Here is a 23,822-nt window from a genome sequence, read left to right on the forward strand (position 1 = left end):
TGTATGTATGTATGTATGTATGTATGTAAAGGTTACATAGCTGTAAGCATCATAGTAACTATCAAGGAGGCATATAAGAATAGACAGCGAGTATATCAAAAGTTTATTTTGCCGACGTCGTTTCGCAACACTTCATTGCGCCATCAAGGCTGCAGTTTACAAAATCTCTTAAAATCCTATAAAAAAGCATAAAAACGTAAAAAAATGTAAACCATTACAAAAACGGATATAACTTACCTATCAGAGTTAAAAAGAAACTAAACCGAAAGAGTTAAAAAGAAACTAAAACATTTAAAAAGTAAGAGGCTTTGTAAAATTTGAAGTACTGACCAAATTATAAGCAACGATCAGTTATGCTACGAATAGATGCGTAGAGGCCGTCTGGGCGTATAACAAGGGAATGATAGTTTTTATTGTGATAGACTCTAACATAGCAATTTCCCCCTCTACTTGCGTGGATGATATGATTTTAATATCTGCAAAATTAATGTTAGTCTTGCAGTGCAATGCATGATTACGTATGCTGGAGGCTCCAGGTCTGGACAGCCTGGACAGTTTAGATAATGTTTGAAAAGCTTATCATATCTACAGACGGCAGACCTTACCAGGGTCTACATCCTAACCAAATTTGACTTAGATTCACCTTAGATACAATGTTCTCTGCTATACTCTGTTTTTTTCCATGTCCAACCCCCTGTGGTGTATGCATACGGTAACACTGCGTCCCGGGCTTTAGATAGTTACGCTATGTGTAAGTTTTAGGTAAATAAAAGGATATCTTGGTGTACATTTGCTACTGAAAAGTGTTTTAAAATTGATTGTATGCGAATTACACCTTTAATATTCGAAATAGGATATTATCATAATTGTTGAATGTAAGCTGAACGTAACTATCTAAAGCCCGGGACGCAGTGTTACCATACGCAAACAGCACAGGCGGGTGGACAGATGGAAAAAATACCGAGTATAGTCATATGGAGGAACTTCACCATAGTGCACCTTCTAAAAGCTATTACTGTATCCAAACTTTACCCTACCTCAGAGACAGTGTCCTACCTCCAAAAGAAGCTAGGACGTTTTCCTCTTCTGAGCCTTAATTACCCATAAAACATTCTGGTTACCATTACCTTAGTCATTTTCCTACTAGGACCATCTATTAACCTGAACATATTCACCTGAGATGAAGTGTCTTACCCCGGCAGGGGCGCTGTGGCCTAGTGGGCTTCACCAAAGTGCTCCTTTCCCTCATTAAAAAAAATTAAAAGATATATGTCTTATGTCCTGGTCCAAAACCCAATGGGTGACCAAGGAAGTGCACTATTTATCATCTAATTTAATATGAAATCACAATATCCCCACAAAATGGGGATGGCCATTGCATAATTACAGAACACTTACTATTTCAGATTAAACCATTGGCTTAACATAGATTAAGCAAGCAAACATCTGTAGTACTAAAAATCCTGCCTTCTCAGTATGATAACATCGTTGTTGCAGAAGAGGAGCATTGTGCTGTGAAGAAAAAAAAAGTAAATAAAGATGAAAAGATGAACATTTACAAAACAATCAGGATGAGGGGCCAGCCTGAATTAATCAAAATCTAAAGTGACAAGAATATGTAAAAGATGACAAGATGGTGACCGGCCATACAAACATGGGAATAAAAGGATATTACCGCGTCATAGGATTAATAGCTTGTAATTGGCTATTTAATTTCTTCATTTACAATAAGACGAACTAGAATAATAAAATATAATAGGTTGGAGTACTAGCACTTACGAGGAAAATGCGATGGAGGAGATTTGAAATACAGAATTTAAGCTGTGGAAGCCACAGAAACAGAAATCAAGCTTTGTCTCAGCAATTCATTATACATATTATAAATAAAACATTATCTTTCCTGATGACACATAATTGATATAAAAATGAGACGTTAAAATCGACAATTTTTTTTATTGTTCTTTCAAGGAGTTATCAAGCTTATATATTGCCCTTATGTTTGGAATATCATTGGAATATTCCGTTCATATTCAGGATGCGCCATCCTTTGGTTTCCGTTTCCTTCGAACTCAATAAAGGGTCTTTGTCAATGACCTTCCCCACACCTATTCTTTACATACTTTTTCTGCTGGCTTCAATAGTATCCCTATCACCTTATTCATAATTAATATTTTGATCATTGTTTCACTGACCTTAAACCGAATCTGTCCCTCTACTCCTCTCGGGTGAAATCGTAAGATTGCCACTTATCTCACTGGATTATACAGTTTGCAGTTTCTTACTTGATTCCAATTTCCGAGATTCTTGTAATCTGCCATCCTTCAGAAGGTAGGTTTATTACTCCATGTTTCCTGCATTTATTGTTTCCTTAGGTTTGTAAATTTATTGAAATAATGAAACGCTAGATCTTAAGACAATTAGGATTTTAATGCTGGTAAGTCAACAGAGCACACAGCTACTGCATCCTCAGCTTTGATATACACTGCTGAAGCAGATTTGTTATTCATCTTCTGCAGAAACCTTTTTTCCACTGATCACAACCAACCACATATGAACTGATTGTGATCTTTGGTAAGTTCCAATACTTGACACCTGACACGACTCTAACAATGAGCTATCTATTTTTACCGTGAATTCCAAATTTTTTCGCAAATCATCCACAACATTTTTTTTCTTACATGTTAATCATTTATAGGGGAAATCATTTGTATAAATTATCAAGCATATAGAGGTAAGATTTAATCACATAATATATTAGAGAACTTCACATATATTAAAGAACTTTATCAGTATTTTTTTTTATCTACAGATATGGTTTGCAGTTATTGTGCTTATGGCTATATGCATCGACCTGTCCGTGGAAGACAGGCCTCAAAGACCCAAATATAAGCCAAAGTACAAGCCTAATATACAGTACCGTCCCCCAAAAAGGCCTCAGCATAAATACCGTCCTCGGCCTCACCATAAAGCAAAACCTCAACAGAAACCAAGGCCTCACTACGGACCACCACCTAAAGCTCCAGCCCCAAGTTATGGACCTCCTCCCAAAGCTCCAGCTCCAAGTTATGGACCTCCTCCCAAGGCACCAGCTCCAAGTTATGGACCTCCTCCCAAGGCTCCAGCCCCAAGTTATGGACCTCCTCCCAAGGCTCCAGCCCCAAGTTATGGACCTCCTCCCAAGGCTCCAGCTCCAAGTTATGGACCTCCCCCCAAAGCACCAGCTCCAAGTTATGGACCTCCTCCCAAGGCTCCGGCTCCAAGTTATGGACCTCCTCCCAAAGCGCCAGCTCCAAGTTATGGACCTCCTCCCAAGGCTCCAGCTCCAAGTTATGGACCTCCCCCCAAAGCACCAGCTCCAAGTTATGGACCTCCCCCCAAAGCACCAGCTCCAAGTTATGGACCCCCTCCTAAAGCCCCAGCACCAAGTTATGGACCGCCTCCTAAAGCCCCAGCTCCAAGTTATGGTCCACCACCTGAAGCCCCATCTCCTAGCTATGGACCACCATCTGAAGCTCCAAGCAATAGCTATGGAGCCCCAGAGGGATCAGACACTGGGTATGGGCCTCCTAAATCTTCAAGCATCATAGAGATCTCAAATGATTACGAAGGTGGGTCACCTTCTGCTGATTATGGAACCCCATCTATACCTAGTAATGAATATGGAGCTCCTCCTGTAACCAGCAGTGGCTATGATTCTTCTTCTGGCACTAGCAGCAGTGATTATGGAGATGTCAACTCATTCAGTGATAGTTATGAAGCTCCCTTATCTGACAGTGGTGGTTATGGATCTTTTGCATCTTCTTTTGGGAGTGGTTTTGGGCCACCTAAAGGAGAATCTGCATATGAACCAACTTTTCCACCTTTTCCAGACTTCTCTGATTTTGGATCATTTCCACCTCTGTATGATTCTTCAATTGAAGTGCCATCAGGAGATTATGAGCCACCTGCCACTGAGCCTACTCAGTCTTACTCACCACCTTCCTCATCTCCTTCTTATGCTGCTCCACCATCACTCTCCCAATCATACTCACCTCCTGCACCTGCTCCTTCACAGTCTTACAGACCTCCAGTGCCTTCAGAGTCATATTCACCTCCAGCTCCATCACAGTCTTACTCAGCCCCAGCTGCCCCAAGCCCTTCACAATCATATTCAGCTCCAGCAGCCCCGGCTCCTTCACAGTCATATTCAGCCCCAGCTGCACCAAGCCCTTCACAATCATATTCAGCTCCAGCAGCCCCGGCTCCTTCACAGTCATATTCAGCCCCAGCTGCACCAAGCCCTTCACAATCATATTCAGCTCCAGCAGCCCCGGCTCCTTCACAGTCATATTCAGCCCCAGCTGCCCAAGCTCCTTCACAGTCATATTCAGCTCCAGCAGCCCAAGCTCCTTCACAGTCATATTCACCACCAGCTCCCTCACAGTCATATTCACCACCAGCTCCTTCGCAGTCATACTCCCCACCAGCTCCCTCACAGTCATATTCACCACCAGCTCCTTCACAGTCATACTCCCCACCAGCTCCCTCACAGTCATATTCACCACCAGCCCTTCCACCAGTCTATTTTCACCACCAGCAGGCCCAGCTCCTCCCAGTACATATTCACCACCAGCAGCCCCAGGCTCCTTCACAGTCATATTCACCACCAGCAGGCCCAGCTCCCTCACAGTCATATTCACCACCAGCAGGCCCAGCTCCCTCACAGTCATATTCACCACCAGCTCCAGCAGCCCCAGCTCCATCACAGTCATATTCACCACGCAGGCCCAGCTCCCTCACAGTCATACTCAGCTTCAGCAGGCCCAGCTCCCTCACAGTCATATTCACCACCAGCTCCAGCAGCCCCAGCTCCATCACAGTCATATTCACCACCAGCTCCTTCACAGTCATATTCAGCTCCAGCAGGCCCAGCTCCCTCACAATCATATTCACCACCAGCTCCATCACAGTCATACTCAGCTCCAGCAGCCCCAACACCATCACAGTCGTATTCACCTCCAACTTCCTCACAATCTTACTCAGCTCCTCAAGCCCCAGCTCCCTCACAGTCATATTCAGCTCCAGCTCCATCACAGTCATATTCACCTCCAGCTCCCTCAGGGTCATACTCAGCCCCAGCAGCACCAGCCCCAACACCATCCTATTCACCACCAACTGCTTCACAGTCATACACTCCCCCAGCCCCTCAGTCTTCCGGGCAATCTTATTCTCCTCCTTCACCCACATTTGTTACACCATCAGCTTTACCAGAGCAAAGTTATAGACCACCGCCTTCTCCTCCCCTTCCTCTGGACAATGAAGCAGCAACCCCTTCTGGTCTTTATGGACCTCCTACCTCTCCATCCACTACTTTACAAAACTATGTAGCACCTGAGTCCCCATCCAACAGTTACAACACCCCTTCTGTCCCCTCAGACAGTTATCAAGTTCCTTCACCTACGGTTGACACATATGAGCCTCCTCCTTCAACCCCTTCAGATAATTACCAAGGACCTGGAAACTTTCAAACATCGGCGCCATTACCATCCAGTAGTTATGAACCTGCACCTTCTTTTCCATCCAATAGTTATCAAGCACCATCCCCAGCCCCACTAAATACTTACCAAGCTCCTTCACCTTCATCTAATAGCTATAATGCACCACAAGGTCCATCTGGCAGCTATGATGCTCCTTCTTCCCCCTCCAATATTTATGAAGTACCAACTGGTTCATCTACTAGCTATGAAGAGCCAAGCACACCATCGAACAACTATCAGCCAGTGTCATCACCTTCCAATAGCTATGAATCACCAACTACACCTTCAAACAGCTATGAAACACCAGATAATCCATCAAACGGTGTTCAGTTACCTTCAAATAACTATCAACCCCCAACAGAATTATCGAATAGTTACCAGGCACCAAACACTTCTCCAACTAACAGCTATGAACCCCCATTCATCTCTAGTGATCCAGAACCTGAGTATGAAGCCAACTCAGCTTTTGGAGACTTTAAGTTTCCGTCTTTTGCTGACTTATTTGCTGATGACCAGTGGGGTGACAAAGTCGAAAAGTGATGATTGTCATTCACCAACATGAATATGATTTTGTTTATTATGAAGGTAAGTTTCGGTTGTTTTCCAACTTCTGGCATCAAGACTATCCAAAAAGTTGTCCTAAGAAGATAGAAAAGTGACATTCGAAGACATTCACGAAAAGTTCACGAATGAAATAGCAAATTAACATAACTTGTAAATGACAAGTGACAAATAGCAAATGATCGCCTGAGTGACTGAATGAGGTCAGATACCTCGGAGGGCCTCCAGAGATAAACAAGCATGTTGGTGATGGTGATGATCAGATGTTGTAAGAAAATCGAAACTTCTTGAATTTACAGCTTTATAGAGCTTGTTTTTATTGTTGTTTATTGTTGACAATGGTTATGTAAGTATAGTTTTACATTGTTTATCGTACTGAGATGAAGTAACTCTTCTGTAAATATCGCCATGGGTTAAAATATTTTTGCTAATAAACTGTTATAAAGAATGCTAATCTTTGTTTTTTTAATATTTCCCTTTTACATTACGAGTGTTGTTAAGTCACAACTTACCGCATTTTATCCAAGTTTCATTTCCCATGGAAATGTTTTATGCTTCAAACTTGGTATGATTCCACTGTTTTTTTGTTCTTTATCCCACACATTTCCTTTTGCTTAGATTTTTGTTCTCCATAATAGGACGTATAGACTCTTGGCTTCGTTTCCCATTTTTTCATCGTCATGGCAACGTCTGTCAAAAAAAACAAAAAAGCTTTTATCATGGTCATTACAAAACTTAAATATGCATAATGACATTTCACGTTGGAAAAGGTTCTACTCATGTAAGTTAAAAACATTTTTCCCAACACAATTTATTACCTTTGTCGGTTGACAATTATTTCTAAACTGATTCAATTTTAATGAAATATTTAATTTTATGAGTATTGTAACGATGGAGAAAAATCTGCTGTATATATTAAAAGAATCATAATATTGATTTAATGTGATTGATATTATTTGTGTGTAAAAATGTGTTGAGAAGATAGGAAGATGACTGAGCAATACAGCTTGTTGTACACCGTACAGTGCACGTATCTATACATGTATGCATAAACATATTGCATATAAATATACCAGTCAAGAATTACTCGTACAATCTAAAAGAAAAAATAAGTTTCATCATATTATTGCATCATTTTCCTAAAAAGAAGCAACTTTACAACAGCTGTAAGTTATGAGTTACCAAAAAAGAAAAGGAGAAATTCTTACCAATCTTTGTTCATGAGTAGCATATATATTCATCAGTCCCTGTGAGGTCCAGAAGCCACAACGGAACAATTCTTTCAGCTATGGCACGACACTGAAAAACATATTAAAAATATTTATGGAAATGGAGATTCAAAATGCATATCGTACTGCAAGAAAGAACATTATTAACTTACTGAATGAATAGCGGGTGAAAACATTGCGGACAACTATTGCTAAGCTATAAAAATAAATATTTCGGTTGATTCTAAATCTATCACCGGTAAATGTCTTTGCCCATTTGCAGTTACTCGAAAAAAAAAGAAAAGAGTGATATTTCCTTGGGTCACACCCAGGCCGCCACTCCTTCCACTACAATGTCGGGAGGTATTTGATCAAGAAATGCCGAGAGTAGCGGCTCCAATCCAGAAAAACATCGTCTATAAGCAGGATGCTCGGAAAGATTAGAATTAGCAGCATAAGTATTCTGTCAAAACTGGGTAATATTCATTCAGGTGAAAACTTTCACAGGATCAATTGGACCGACAACTCAGTAATTGCCGAATTGAAAAATTTCTTTTTACGGAATCCTTTAGAATCTGCCATTGTACAACTTCCAGCTGAAATTTCAACCTTAGCCTTGGCCATGCATTATTTGGAGCCCTGTATTAGTAAAATGTTCAAGAATGACCTAAAAAGATAAAATCACTAACTAGATTACTAATTAACTACCGTATGTTTTTTCTATATATCAGTAAGTTTAATCAATTTTTAGAAATTGTTATTGTTTACCAAAAGTAGAGTACATTGAGTGTTGTACTTTTATAAATATGTAATCAGTTGCGGTGGTCAGTCTTCCCCTATATCATCCTTTGATTGACTCCTCCCCGCTTTTGTGCCAGTTGGGCCTAACCCCTTGTAAAACCTCTCAAAGATTTACCTTTGTTCACAATGTACATTATAATTCTTCAACCGTGTTGGGTTCGTGGTGCATCTGTTCCTTATGATGCCCATCCTCATGGATATAATATGTTTGTCATCTGTCAATTATATGAGCTTTCTTGTAACATTACCTTTGTATTTTTCATCAGTCTTCCAGTAACGGACCGTGTCGAAAGACATGGCAACCACTCCGTTGTTTCACTTTTCCTTCGTGGCATTTGCTTGATCTATACATTCATCATGTTCCGTATCCTACACGCACACAGGGACACACACACACACACACACACACACACACACACACATATATATATATATATATATATATATATATATATATATATATATATATATATATATATATATACAGGGTGATTAAAAACGAATGACCCTATTTCATGATTAAATATTTTATGAAGGAAAAAATAGCAAAAAATACAAAAAAAAAATTATAATACAAGTATTCTACTAACAGTCAAGTTTTATTTCACACGTTACAAGTGCTCAATATGGCCACGCCTTGCAGCACGAACAACATCAATGCGATATGAGAATTCTTCCCAAACACGTTGAAGCACATCAGGATCTATTGAACTGATCGCTGTTGTTACTCGATGTTTTAAGTTTTCCAGGTCAGATGGCAATGGCGGAACAAAGAGGCAGTTTTTCATTTAAAGATGCTCTAACTGATAAGCTAACTTAAAACATCGAGTAACAACAGCGATTAATTCAATAGATCCTGATGTGCTTCAACGTGTTTGGGAAGAATTCTCGTATCGTATTGATGTTGTTCGTGCTTCAAGAGGCGGCCATATTGAGCACTTGTAACATGTGAAATAAAACTTGACCGTTAGTAGAATACTTGTATTATAAGTTTTATTTTTTGCTATTTTTCCTACATAAAATATTTAATCATGAAATATGGTAATTCTTTTTTAATCACCCTGTATATATTCGGTAAAACCATCATAACTGATGCTATAAAAACATAGACTCGGCCACAAATTGTGTAGGTGAAAGATGATTTGATAACCTTTTACAACCTTACCCTCTCAAAGATGATAAAATTATATTAAACGATAAACTTAAGTCTCCATCAAGGCACTGAAAGCAATATATATGTAATGAGTCATCAGAATCATATAAGATAAGAAGGTAAGCAATTAAAATGAAAATAAATTCATGGGAACAGTAAATCTAATATGTAACATACAACCCACTGATTAAAGAAATTAGGCAAAAATTGTGAAAATTAATGGATCAAACTTAGTAACTTCAGACATGGTTTAACATTAATGGAAAACAATCCACGACCTTTATGCAGTATTGAAAACTTGCAAAATATCTCAAGAATATTGGCACTGACTAAATCTTGATTATTGGTGTGGTAAAAATAAATTGAAACACCTTGCATTATTTATTTTGAAACATTTGAAGAGTTCTAATATATAAGTGGTTTACGGTAGAAGAATTAGGATTTGGCCGTCCATCTCATAATAGCACAACTACAGGCCAAAAAATAATGATAAAACCTTCTAGCGCCTGTAATCAACTTTTGACAGAGCAACCATTTTCAAAAGATTGGTGACAAAATTGTCATGCCCACAACCAAACCAAGCAAAGGTGGAAAACTTGACAAATCGGGGTTAATAAATCACACACACACACACACACACAAGAAAAGAATGGATCTACATGGCTTGACCCTCTATAATAACACTTGGAAACAAACAGTCACTGAAATATTTCTGCATCAAAATGCTTATGATACGACAGAAAGGTATGCTAGTTTGAAGACACTATACTGCAATAGTATTAAAGGGCACCTACCTTTATTTGTAAAAGAAAAAAAATCTTAACACAGGCATTTTCCTGACATGTAAGTTGGAAAATGGTATACCACAGGGAAATGTGTCTCATAGCCCGTTGTTCTTTCTGAAATAAACAATGTCACAATTAAGAGTAGTTTGTATATGACTCTATGGACTGGATTTTCTATCTATCTAAAAATTATGCATCTGTACCCCAGACTATCATAAACAACAAACAGTTAAACATATAAGACACAAAAGTTCACCTTATGCTCAATATGGACGATCCAAATCTTCATCTGACATAGGATTTATTATATTATTGCTTGAGCAAAAGCATTTACTTTACATAATAACTATTTTCTTTACACAATATTGCAGGCACCTGTTTCCACAGCAGAATTATGCGCAATATTGTCACCAGGTCAGATGATCAAAATCGTGGCACGGAAGAAATCCGCTATTTACAGCAGAATTTTCAGAAATCAATTTGTGAAAGCATTGTTAGAACATGAATTGTGATATGATACTGAAAGAAGTAAATAATTAAGAAAGAGATAGGCTAAGAAATTACATTGAAAAGAAATCGATAACCACGAAAGTTAAGAAGAGGAAAACCTAGGAAATACGTCGGGCTTTCAACGCTTATCGCAATAAGAGCAAAAAAAAGTGCCATTTCAAAATAATAATTAAATGTTATAGGGACTATATGACACCGATTTCGCCGTCCTCAAGACCGCTTAAGACTTTCTAAATACACCTCATCCCAGCCCGTGTAACTTGATTCTGCCAGAGAAGGAACAAATGAAACTGTTTTAAAAGTCTAGAAAAATAAGTAGCGACAGAAACTTAAAGGTATAGAAATACAATTATCAACAGAAAAGCTAAAAACAATAATTGTTATAGTAATAATGACCAAGATTATGATAACTGGATAAAAAAACACCCACACACACACAAAAGCACAAAAGCGGTAAAAATGGTATTTAAAAGTAATGAGGAATAATATGCAATATGTCAAAATGGTTGCAATCGAATTTTGAGTTACGATATGTTGAATTCGGTAGTCACAAGAAGTGGTGATACCTTTCATTATTTCTTTGTAATGTTTCCTTCTTTAAAAATGAAACTATGAGCGAGAGGTTAAATAAAAGACCAACTAAACTTCACATTTTTATTCATATAAAATTAAGACATACACTGATATAAATTTTTAAAATACTCCAATACAGATTACAAAAATACACATACGCATCAATAAGCTGCTAAATAAATAGTTAAATAGGCTGATATTAAGAAATAAGTAGGTTTTCCAAATAGACAAACAAAATACAGAGTACTATCAATTTATCACGGTAAAATGTTAATTTCCATATATTATTAATAGTATTTGTAATGGGTGGTAGATAATATTGATAGTGGGAAACAGGTTGATAATTAAAGAACAACATCCAAATATACGTCACCATAGTCTTTCGAACACACTTAAAGAAAAACAAAAGTAAATTATGTTTATCCATATAACAGTAGAAGTGGGGTTTATAGGCGGTTTCAGTTTATATTCAGTTATATTTATATTTATATTTCAGTTCATATTCCTGATATGTAGTGTAACTCCCAAAAACATCGATAACTCGGTTAACACATGTTACCACTTGTCAGTTATTTTTAGGCCTACGTGACTCCCATTAAACCATTCATTTGTAAAAAGATCAAGAAAAAACTATTTCCATTTTCCTTCCCTGGTATATCTGCATTTTCCTTCAAATTTTATTTCAATTAGGCATTCATTATTGTATTAAAAGGAAAATATATATATATATATATATATATATATATATATATATATATATATATATATATATAAAGGATCAATGTCAGCCACAGCTCAAATGGAGACTCGCGCTAGACATGAAAGGATGATACCCGCTACCTCTGATAAAGCTTCTTGTGGTTGGGTGACCATGGCCAAGAACAAAACAAAAAGGTTTTGCGATCGTTTAAATATAGTAAAAATCATCGCCGGTGTCATATGCTACTTCATTAGAAGTATCTCGTTTACTGTTAACTGCTATAATGTCACTATTAATTTTGGGAATCGGGACCCCACACAGATGACAAATGTTCATACGACCACCGAACCTAATATGAATCATTCAAGGGATTGTGAGGACGAACAACAAATCACAATTGTCTAAGGTCAAATGCCAACCTGCCATAAAAATAGAAAAGTAAGTAACCTTCTTTTGTAAGAGCGGTCACGAACTTAGAAATTTGCAAAGTGAAAATTCGATGACGATTCTAAATATGCGCCATGCAGTATTTAGTACTGACTAGACTTGTGTAATTGTATAGTGTTTCTTGTTCCTTAGGTAGTTTTTTGAAATTATGGGTAGGGTATTTTCCCTCAAATCCCCTCACTCTAGAACAATCAATCCATAACCACAAACACAGTTTGTCGTGGTGAAATGGTATTTCCGTCAAAAAACAAACCAAGTTTCGCAAAAATGTATATCACATTATATTCGTTAACTATTTGTTACAAATTCACACTTCTCGCATTTTTAAGAATTAAAGAAATTAATTTCCCAATACATATTAGTTCCATCACAAGTTTATATATTTTCTTATAAAAAAATAACTATTCATAACAGAATACCATAAACACTACTTCGAAATAAATATCAACTTAGAAAATGAATTTACAACCATAACCCATTTATAAAAAAAATGTTGGTTATTTTAATTAAATTACATAAAATAGAAAAATAATATTCGTGGGCATATTAGTACAGTACAATTAGGGTTTAACCTCAAAATTTAGAATGACAAACTGAAACTTTGGGAATATGTAGAGGTAAATTGTGTAATCTTCATCCAAAAAGCCCCAAAAAATCCAGTGACGGGTTTTTGAGTTTAGGCCACAAAATGGCGGCAATTTTGGAATTTTCAATTTTTCTCATTTATTGCTCCTAAAGGGTAAAATATTGAATTTGTTAATGAAATACACATCAGGTTTTTATTATATGATACTTGTAGAAGCTATTTACATAAATTTTTGGAGTATAACAGCATCAGTGTGAAATTATGTGCCTTTATTTTTAAAAATTTCCGTTACTAGCAGTCGAAAGGAATATTCCCGTTCCTGCTATTGGAAAAATAATTGGTATATCAAAATTATTATCTAAATAAATCATCTGCAGAATTTTCTTGTCTTTTAAATGACACCAAAAGGACCTTTCTATGACTTGCCACTGCCATAGTATCTTTGTTTGAATATATATATATATATATATATATATATATATATATATATATATATATATATATATATATATATATATATAAATATATATAATATATAATATATATATATATATATATATATATATTATATATTATATATATTATTATATTACGTACATTTTTTCCGCGTATGTGACAAATCAGTATAATATATAATACATACATACTATAAAATGTTTTGTACTGTATGATCATTAATGTTTCTATTTTTTTCAGGTAGAGTGAAGCACAGCGAATTCAGCTATTGAAAAGGCACAAAAATGGAAGACAACTCGAAATTTTGCATATTGTGTGAGCCCACTGGCAATAACTGTTTTGGTGAAACTGTGCACGTCATTAGAGGTTTGGATAAAAAAAATTGAGAGTAGTACTTCAAAAGAGGACAATGTAAAAGAATTACTGAAAAACAAGAACTCCGTTGTTGTCCATGTGAAATGTAGAAAAGACTACACACGTCGCTTGGAGTCCGCACCTAGAAAAGCTCACACGACCCATGAAATCAGACAAGAGTTCGATTTTAAATCCCAGTGTATATTTTGCAAGAAGAAAATTGCTGTGGATGTGAGAAAATTTAGGAAGACAACTTCTTATGATTTTAGTGTCGTGGAAACACTAGAATCTGTTAACAACATTCGCACAAGTGCGAAATGATAACTGAAGGAGAGAGGTTCTTCTCCGAGTGTCCAATGTCATTGACCTTGTCGCAGCTGAGGGACGGTACCATCGCACATGCCACAAATACTTCTTGAGGCCAGGCAGTGCAAAGCCAGGAACAGCTACACTACAGGGACGAAAAATGGATAAGGAAAAGTCAATAGCATTTATCAAAGTGTGCGAGTATTTGGAAGAAAGTGATGAATGCCAGTATTCTATTGATGAATTAACGTCAATTATGAGTACCTATGAAAACGCTGGTATTAATATTTAATTACGGTAATCAATACTTGAAGAAGAAACTCAAGAACCATTATGGAAATCAAATAACAATAGTTGATAAGATAGGTAAGAGTGGAGTTGTGTGTTTCACTGAATCTATGAAAGATATTTTAACGGATGAATGGTATGATGCACGAAAAAGTGATCCTGCTGAAGATGCTAGAGGACTGATAGAAACCGCTGCTCTGATAATTCGAAATGACATTCGTTCAAAAGCTTACAATTGTGAGGTATTCCCTTCAGCAGAGCAAGTCATTTCTGGAAATTGTGAGCTTGTTCCAGATTATCTTCGTATGTTAATTGATGGAATCTTGAAACCGAAAAAAAATTATAGTCAAATACAAAGAAAGTCAATCAGTATACAGCATGCTATCATTGCTGCTGTTCGTCCTAGATCATTTGTCTCGCCCATACAAACTGGTCAGGGTGTTCATCTACACAGAAAGTATGGATCAAGAGTAATGATTGACATCGTTTCTAACCTAGGATTCTGTGCCCCATATAGAGAAGTATTGCTGTATGAAGCATCAGCTACAATGAACCCATCAACTGCAGTAGATCCACGGTCATATATCCAATTTGTATATGATAATGCTGACTATAATGTTGCAACTTTATAAAGTCATAATACATTCCACTCAATGGGAGGAATCAAGTGTGTGACACCGGCAGATCAAGTTCATGAAAACACGCCATTCCCAGGGCTGAGAGAATTGACAGTGAGGCATTAGCAACTCAGGGACTTAGCAAATTAATTGTGTACCATATGCCTATGGCAAAGGTCTATTCACTTTTGACTGCTGAAGATATAGAAACACTTGTACAAGAAGCTGCAAGTGTCAAACATGCCCGAATTGGAGTGGATTTATGAGCAAGATATACAGTAAAAGCTCATCTTACAAGACATCAGCTGTACTACCTGTACCATTTGTTATCTTGATCCTACCAACCCTTCTACGATTTGCACTTGCCTCCTGAATGCTGCAGAAGAAGGTCTAAAGAGTGAACAGTCTACAGTCATGGTAACCTTTGACCAACCACTTTACTCTAAATCTTGTGATATGGTTCTTGCTGCTGGTCGCAGTAGCCCTTTTTCCCGTGTCACTGTACGCCTTGGAGGATTTCATCTTCTTATGTCATTTTTAGGAGCTATAGGGACCATAATGGCTGGAAGTGGCCTTGATGAACTGTGGGAGACAGTGTATGCAAAGAACAGTGTTGTTCATATGATGACTGGACGTGCTTATGCCAGGAGTCTTCGAGCTCATTTCCTAACTCAACTTGCATTAGCAGTACTATTGTTGGAGTCATCTTCGGTTAATGAAACCCTTAAGAAAGACTTACAAACCTGCTGCATGTCTTTGTTTGACAACACTGAAACACTGGAGGTAACAGCAAATTCAAGTGCTGTAAAGTCCATCATGAATCAACTTGAAATGAAGCTTACAGATGTTGAATCATGTGGAAGAACCGAAAAGCTATGGGTACAGTATTTTAGGTGTATTACAATTGTGAAACTCTTTATAAGGGCAGAGCGTTGTGGTGATTGGAATCTTCACCTCTACAGTGTAAAACTCATGCTACCTTACTTGCATGCAGTAGGACACCTGAATTATGCAAAGTCTGCTCAAGTCTATCTACAGCAAATGCATAAACTGGAAAAAGTCATGAAACCAGAGGAGTTTGAAAAGTTTGCAACAGAGGGATATTTCAAAATTAGAAGATCTGACAAGTTCTGGTCAGGGATCTGGACCGATATGACAACTGAGCAAGTCCTCATGCGTTCCATCAAAACATCTGGAGGTCTCACCCGAGGACGTGGAATAACGCCATCAGTTATCGCTAAATGGGTTAAGTCAATGCCCGCAACAGCCAGTATCTTTAATGCTGTTGAGTCTGTTAGTGGAGTTACTGCTACCACTTCAGAACAGCATATTGACCTTCGTGAATCTCGGCAGACTCGTGATCTTACTGACATGAATACCTTCAAAAATTGGCTGGCTGTACACAACCCATACAACCGACCAACATCTCCTAATCTCCATATCAAGTGGTATTGTTGCCAATGAAAAAGTGAATGGTGATGAAGCCTATACTGTTGGAAGAACATCAATGAAAACAATGGAAGGAAAAGCATTCAGAGATATTCACCTACAGCGAAGAAACAACATCAGGTCATTGTCATCTGTAACAAAATCAATTATGATTAATGATACACAGATTACTGTCAATGCAAACCAGTTATTCCATCGCATAATATGCGTTGCTAGAAGTGATTCTGACCTTGCATCATTTCTGGGGTATGAACTTGCACCTCAACCACCTTCCCTCTTAGGTGATTTTTCAATGAGAAAAGCAAAAAAATCTGCTCTTGTACCAGTCATTGAGGCATTGGCACCCTGTGAAAATGTTCCTCCAGCTGGAGCAGTGTATAATTTTTAGATGGTGGGGTGGCCTTCTAACTAAATCATGTTGTGTGGCAACGTCCTGCTACAGTCAGTCAGATATGTTCTCAGTATACATCGTTCATTAAACAGAAGTACAGGAACGCTCACACAGTATTTGATGGCTATGACACTCACATACAATAGATGAAGAACACTTTCGTCGAGGAAGGACACAATCATCTAGAGTTATAGCTGTAGAAAGCCACATACAAGTCCCGGTGTCTCAGCAGGAGTTCTACGGAAATATTAAAAGCAAGATAGAATTGATCAAACTCCTATCTACCTATCTGGAAGCTGCTGGCTGTAAGGTCCATCAGGCAGAGGCAGATGCTGACAGATTGATAGTAACAACAGCAACTCATTTACGAGATTCAGTACAGGAATCAGTTATTGTGGGGGAGGACACTGATCTTCTTGTCCACTTAATTGCACTTGCCAAACCTCAGACTGATATCAAAATGATGATCCCAGCAAACAAAGCACATCCTGATAAAATATTCAGCAGTGAAAGAATTCAGAGCAAAATGGGGGACATGACTGACAGATTGCTCTTCCTGCATGCAATAACAGGTTGCGATACAACCTCTGCTCTGTATCGCAAGGGTAAAAGGGTTCCTTATAATAGATTACAGGAGGATCCTGCGTTAAGTCACAAGATGTGAATTTTTAATGACCCCCAGGCCTCTGCAGATGATATAGCTGCTGCTGGAGAAGAATTTCTTCTGGTCCTGTATGGAGGAAAGCCAGAAGGTAGTCTTGATAAACAAAGGTACTTTAATTACTTAAGGACGATAGCTAAACAGCCTGTACATGCCAAATTTGATCTAGCTACACTTCCTTCAACATCAGCAGCAGCACGCCAACATTCTTATCGTACCTTCCATCAAGTACAACAGTGGCAAGGGATTACTTTAGACCCCACTGACTGTGGTTGGAAGTTAGAAAATTACCGACTAAGACCAGTAACATCGCTTAAAGAGCCCGTACCACATTCCCTACTTCATGTTGTAACTTGTAATTGTAGAAAAGTTTGTGAACTGAACTGCGAGTGCAGGAGAAGTCGACTCCCTTGTACACATATGTGTGGGTATTGTGCTGGGCATGGGTGCAATAATCAGATGTTCTTTGAATGAAAGATAAAGAAGGAGATATAGATGGATATGTAGAAGAACAGAGCGAAACTGAAAATGAAGACTATTCTCAACCCTTACAGAAAAAGAAAAGGAAATAATTTACGAGAAATAATAAAGAATGATTCATATTTTTGTTTTAGCGTAATTTATGCATAACCCCTTGTGCGTAAAAATGGAGTTTCATCAAGTTGAAGTTATTTCTTGTCTGTACAGCTGTATAGTTCAAAACTAATTTTGATAATTTTTTTCCACATTGTATTGTGTTGCAAGTAGCTACCGGTTATATGCTCAGTTCACTACATAATTTTTATGGTAATTGTGGTTATGTGACCTAGAATTTATCCTCAACTAATTATAATATCATAAGCATGTGATCTATGAATGTCTTCGACAGCATAATATTGACGATTGTATGGTAGGAAGTACGTAATTGCTAATGGGACCAATTGAAGTACATGTATTCAAACAAAGATACCCCCGCAATGGTGCGTCCTAGAAGTGTCATTTTGGTGTCATTTGAAAGACAAGAAGATTCTACAGATTGTTTATTTAGGTATAAATTTTATATACCAATTATTTTTCCAATAGCAGGAATAGGAATATTCCTGTCAACTACGAGTAACAGATTTTTTTTTTAAATAAAGCCATATAATTTCACTTTGATGTATTTAGTACTGATGAAATTTATTCAAATAGCTTCTAAAACTACCATATAATACAAAATAATGAATATTTCATCTGCCAATTATATTTTTTTACCCTTTTGGAGCAATAAATGAGAAAAACTGAAAAAACAAAATGGCGGCCATTTTGTGGGCATAACTCGCAACATATTCCCAAAGTTTCAGTTTGTCATTCTAAATTTTGAGGTTTGGGCTAAAATTGAGCTAATTGCACTGTACTACATATATATATGGTAGGGTATTTTCCCTCAAATCACCTCACTCAAGAACAATTATTCTTATAGTAGCATATTAATGGGTACATGCATTTCTAAACTTTATTTTGAAGTATTCTGAAAATTAATATTTGTGTATTTTTTAATTCTTATATGAGTAAAAACGATGAAGTTTAATTGGTCCTTCATTTAACCTTCTGATATCAATATTTCAAAATTAATAGGGACATTGTAGCAGTTAACAGTAAACGAGATACTTCTAATAAAGTAGCGTATAACACCGGCGATGATTTTTACTATATTTAAACGATCAAAAAATCTTTTTGTTTTGTTCTTGTCCATGGTCATCCAACCACAAGAAGCTTTATCAGAGCTGTGGCTGACATTGATCCTCTATATTTACATACATACATACATACATACATATACACACACACACACACACACACACACACATATATATATATATATATATATATATATATATATATATATATATATATATATATATATATAGAGTAAACATACTATATACTATATATATTATATATATATATATATATATATATATATATATATATATATATATATATATATATATATATTTAAATATTGTAGTTTAGTGTTTTTTTGTGGGGAGCGGGGGAGAATCGCTCTCCAATTTGATAAACCTCTTTTAGAAAAGATATGTACCTATTTTGACCTTGATACGTATTTTACATGATACGTACCTTCATTAATCTCGATACGTATGTTAAATGATACGCACCTATATTGAGCTTGATACGTAAGTTACATGATACGTACCTATATTGAGCTTGATACGTATGTTACATGATACGTACCTATATTGAGCTTGATACGTATGTTACATGATACGTACCTATATTGAGCTTGATACGTATGTTACTTGATACGTACCTATATTGAGCTTGATACGTATGTTACATGATACGTACCTACATTGAGCTTGATACGTATGTTACATGATACGTACCTATATTGAGCTTGATACGTATGTTACATGATACGTACCTATATTGAGCTTGATACGTATGTTACATGATACGTACCTATATTGAGCTTGATACGTATGTTACATGATACGTACCTATATTGAGCTTGATACGTATGATACATCTATACGTCAAAATAAAAAAATTATTTTGTCGGGGGTATATATACAGGATCAATGTCAGCCACAGCTCAAATGGAGACTCACGCTAGACAGGAAATGACGATGCTCGCTGCCTGTGAAGATCCTTCTTGTGGTTGGGTGACCAAGGACATGAATAAAACAAAGATATGTCTTGCTTTCTCAATAGTCTTAGGAATAACCGTCGGCGGTGTTTTAGGATATTTTATTGGATATAACTCATGTGCTGATAACCACCTCGCTGATAACCACCACAACGACTCGATTCATTTTGGGAACCGGGGAGAGCCCACAGAGATGACTAATGTTGTTACGACCACCGAACCGGGTAAGCATTACTCAGGGGATTACGATATCGAACAAAAAATCGCAAATCAGAATCGTGAGCTAGAAGGAGTTGGTTGCCGTCCTCGGCTAGTTGCTGTGAGAGTGGAAACCCTCCTGACACCTGACGACGCCTTACTGGACGAGGACTTGCCTCCACAGTACGTCCGACTTGCACGCTGTTCGCCAAACGAAAGCTATTGCGCTAAGGGCGAATGCCAACCTGCCATAATAACGCAAAAGGAAATAACCGTCTTTTATGACCGCGGTAACGTGCGTATGTATACACATAGAATAGTTAAAGAGCATTCCAAATGTGTGTGCCGATGACTTACAAGGCGAGTGAATAATTTCACTGCCTATTGCAATGCCTAAAAGTAATAGATACTGCAGTAAATAGTAGCTCAATATAATCGGTGCTGTCTAAACTCGTGTAAATATATTGTGTTCATTGTTCCTTAAGTAATTTTTTTATATTATAAGATGATTATCTATCATAACAATTAATGAGGCATTTTTGCGAAATATGGTTCATTTTGTGACGAAGCGAACATTTTACCGTGATAAATTACCAGTGCCCGGTACTTCGTTTGGGGATATGGAAAACCTATTTATATGTTAATATTAGCCTATTTAACTGTTATATTGTAGAACATCCATGCGCACGTGCACTTTTTAGCTCTATTTTGAGGTATTCTAAAAATTGATATTTTTGTATTTTTATTTACATATGAATAAAAAAAAGATGAAGTTCAATTGGTTCTTTATTTAACCTTGTGTTATGAATAGTTCACTTTTTTTATATTAAGAAAATATGAAAACTATTGACAGTGCTCAATATTGTGTTTGTGGTTATGGATTGTTCTTGAGTGAGGGAATTAGAGGGAAAATACTTTTACATGCGGTGAGCGTCAAGGCGAAAACATTTTCACAATATTTTCCTTTTTCAATTTTTTCCAGCTCAAAAACTGTTAAGATATTGTCAGCACAATTTGCCGAGAAATGAAAATCTAACTTAACCCAAATCAGATGTTCAAAAAATCCTTTTGAGATTAACACAAAGCGTTTAAAAGGCCGATTAAAATAGAATCGATGAGAAATTATCTATTTCCAAAAAAAAAATTTATCACATAAGATTCTTTTCTATAAACTATTTATTAAATAAGATATATTTTTCCAAATAAATTATTTGGAACTAAATGGAAGTTGGAAGTTTTATTTTTTTTCTAGCCCAAATCAGTTATCTGGAAATAAATAAATAAATGGAAGTTGGAAGTTTTATTTTTTTCTAACCCGTGCTCTAAAAATTTGTGCCTAGACAGATATGTTATCATGGTTGGTAAGTTTTAAAGTTTTAAACTTTGCATAAAAAGGCATTTGTTAGTGAGATACAATGCAAAGGCAAAGCAAAGTTGTTGAATAAAATCAATAAAACAATTCCCAATTCCCACTCTTTTTTTCAGGAACCATATTGCATTGAAGGAGAACAAAATAATTAGACTTATTATATTCATTGTTCCATTATTAGTTTTCTGAAAAATCGTGTTCTAAAATTTCTGAAAAAAAAACGATTTGGCTCCGAAGTTTTAGTTCTCACAGTTGTAATAAGACTTTTCCAAGTAATAATAAAACTAATAATAATGAATGTTTGTCTCCTTTTGAAAATAATGAATGTCCACGTGGAACTAATGATTTTTCCCAATATGCCGAGAATTAAATAAAATTAGAAAGATTGAAAGGTAAAGGAGAACAAAAACTTCAAATGAACGTTTCTCCTTCTGAAACATGATTTGTTTTAAAACATGAATAATGATAGTTTTGTCAAACGAAAAAAAAATTATTTGGTTTAAAATTTGAGACACTTATTATTTATTATTCGCCCTTCGTTACGATAAATAGAAAAGGCAGTTTTTAACTTCAAAAGATTTTTCTTTTTGCTTTTTGGTTTACAAATTTCACTACTACATCTGTGAGAATTTCGACTTCCGTTCCGTATATATTTTTTCTACCCCTTAAAATTGAGTTTATGTCGCTAAAACTTGGAGCATGGAGAAAATTGGGTCTGGGGAACCCGACAAGGTTGTGTTTGAGAAAATTCTATGGCTCCTTTTTGAAATATGACGTCCCGCTTATTTAAGGGGGGAAGGGTTAACATCTCGACTGCCCACTACAGATTTCTCTAGGTGATGCAACCGCCATGAGTGATCTCGTTTCTCAGGTGATGCAACCACTGTGTGTCATCTCTAACAGGGTCATAACGTTATTCAAATGACCGTTTATTATAACAAGCAAGATGACACTTAACCTCTTTTCAGGACGTTTGATTTTCCACTTTAGATTCTCCTAACTTCACTTTGCGGTGCAAACGAATCACTTTCCAGATCATCCGGGGGAAACGTATCGTACGCAATGATAAGGTGACGACCATCATGCGATTGAATTCTATTCGACAATCTTTCTTTGATGTAACTTCAGAAGCGAACTATCATCTGTACACCTTTTTTCCTATGGTGATGTTTATTATCGAAGTCGTCTACTTTGCTTTGCAGGCTGCTAATGAAGACACAACATCACAGACCCCAAGCAACCGCTTAACTAACTCGTGACCTTGGGAAGAGCTCGTATTATAGCTTCCACTCTCTTGGCCGATGGGGGCCTCTAGGGAGTTTGGTATTACTCCTCCAAGGGTACATGTTGGGGAGCAGGTGTGTCGATTGATGGGAGGGGGGGGGTGTCTGGTGGCACTTGTCCCCCTTAAGACACTCATGTATACTATTACACCATCCGCCGAAAGGGGCCGGCACCTATGGAGTGACCGTTTTCTTGGAATCTGATTGAGACATTATTTACATCTGTTATTTATATTTATCCTTTTTATCATTATTAGAATCACTATTATAGTAGATTAACTGACACCAGCTTTGAAGTAACCCAAATGGAAGGGGAGAGTTTTGCCGCGGTCAAAAACACAGTAAGCCAATAAAATAAGCACGTCGATTTCATAACAATACTATATACTGTCTTTTCAGGGGCAAACCATTTATTCGGTAGCAAATTTTATCATCGATCGAACATGTCTTCGTCGGAGGAATAGCGAGAAGAAGAGAACTAGAAGAGGAAATAAAGGGACTTGTTAGAAACGAGGATTTCTCGAATGGTTGCGAAACCTGTTTCTCGTAATGGGCAAATCCCAGTAAAGTCCAATCGATCTTTTTAGGCAGAATCATTGCTGTTGAATGGAAGTAAAAAGATACTGATGAGACAACAATCTCAATGAAAGCATAATTTTCGAGTACCCGATTACTGACATTGTCTCTCGTTTATTTACTGTTCTACCTAATACTTGTGCATCTCAAAAAATGAATGTGAATATTTTTATGTTCATAAAAATCGAAAATGATGACTTGCTATGATAAAAAAAAGTAAATCAACGTGGGTTATTTAGATGTGAAGAGTTTACTATTTTTATCTATTTATTTGAAACATTGCCAAACTATTCAGAATAGGCTACTGAGTGATATATATATAATGATATACATATATAGTATGTATAATATAATAATATATATATATAATATATAATATATATATATAATATATATGTGTGT

The 23,822-nt window shown here is 36.7% G+C and overlaps 1 protein-coding gene across 8 annotated transcripts; it reads right to left on the minus strand.

The window, feature by feature from the left end:
* Positions 1–90: 90 nt before the first annotated feature.
* Positions 91–23,647, minus strand: LOC135220894 (keratin, type I cytoskeletal 9-like). 8 transcript variants are annotated; one of them, XR_010315812.1, is made up of 7 exons: positions 22,520–23,647; positions 10,034–10,138; positions 7,286–7,376; positions 4,647–6,767; positions 2,193–4,496; positions 1,780–1,821; positions 91–1,512 (listed from the first exon to the last, which is right to left on the minus strand). XR_010315812.1 is itself a non-coding variant. In XM_064258504.1 (5 exons), the coding sequence occupies exons 4-5, from the start codon at positions 5,224–5,226 to the stop codon at positions 4,111–4,113; spliced, it is 966 nt and encodes a 321-aa protein (XP_064114574.1). In that variant the 5' UTR covers positions 5,227–6,767; positions 7,286–7,376; positions 10,034–10,138; positions 22,712–23,647; the 3' UTR covers positions 2,409–4,110. The 8 variants fall into 8 exon arrangements, 4 of the variants coding, with proteins under 4 accessions (XP_064114574.1, XP_064114577.1, XP_064114576.1 ...); XR_010315811.1 differs by lacking the exon at positions 1,780–1,821; XR_010315815.1 differs by lacking the exon at positions 2,193–4,496 and having other exon boundaries at positions 6,590–6,767; positions 22,520–23,578.
* Positions 23,648–23,822: the final 175 nt, after the last annotated feature.

This window comes from Macrobrachium nipponense, chromosome 2 (assembly GCF_015104395.2).
Source record: "Macrobrachium nipponense isolate FS-2020 chromosome 2, ASM1510439v2, whole genome shotgun sequence".
In the NCBI taxonomy this organism is placed as follows: domain Eukaryota; kingdom Metazoa; phylum Arthropoda; class Malacostraca; order Decapoda; family Palaemonidae; genus Macrobrachium; species Macrobrachium nipponense.

What these genes read in the sequence shown, in the direction of transcription:
- LOC135220894 (XM_064258504.1), bottom strand. Translation starts at nt 5,226, where the DNA reads ATGTGGGTGAAGGAGGAGAATAAGATTGCCCGGAAGACTGAGGGGCTG. An exon ending in TGAGGGAGCTGGGCCTGCTG is followed by an intron (nt 4,497 to 4,646) that starts GTGGTGAATATG and finishes ATGACTGTGAAG; the next exon opens with GAGCTGGTGGTGAATATGAC.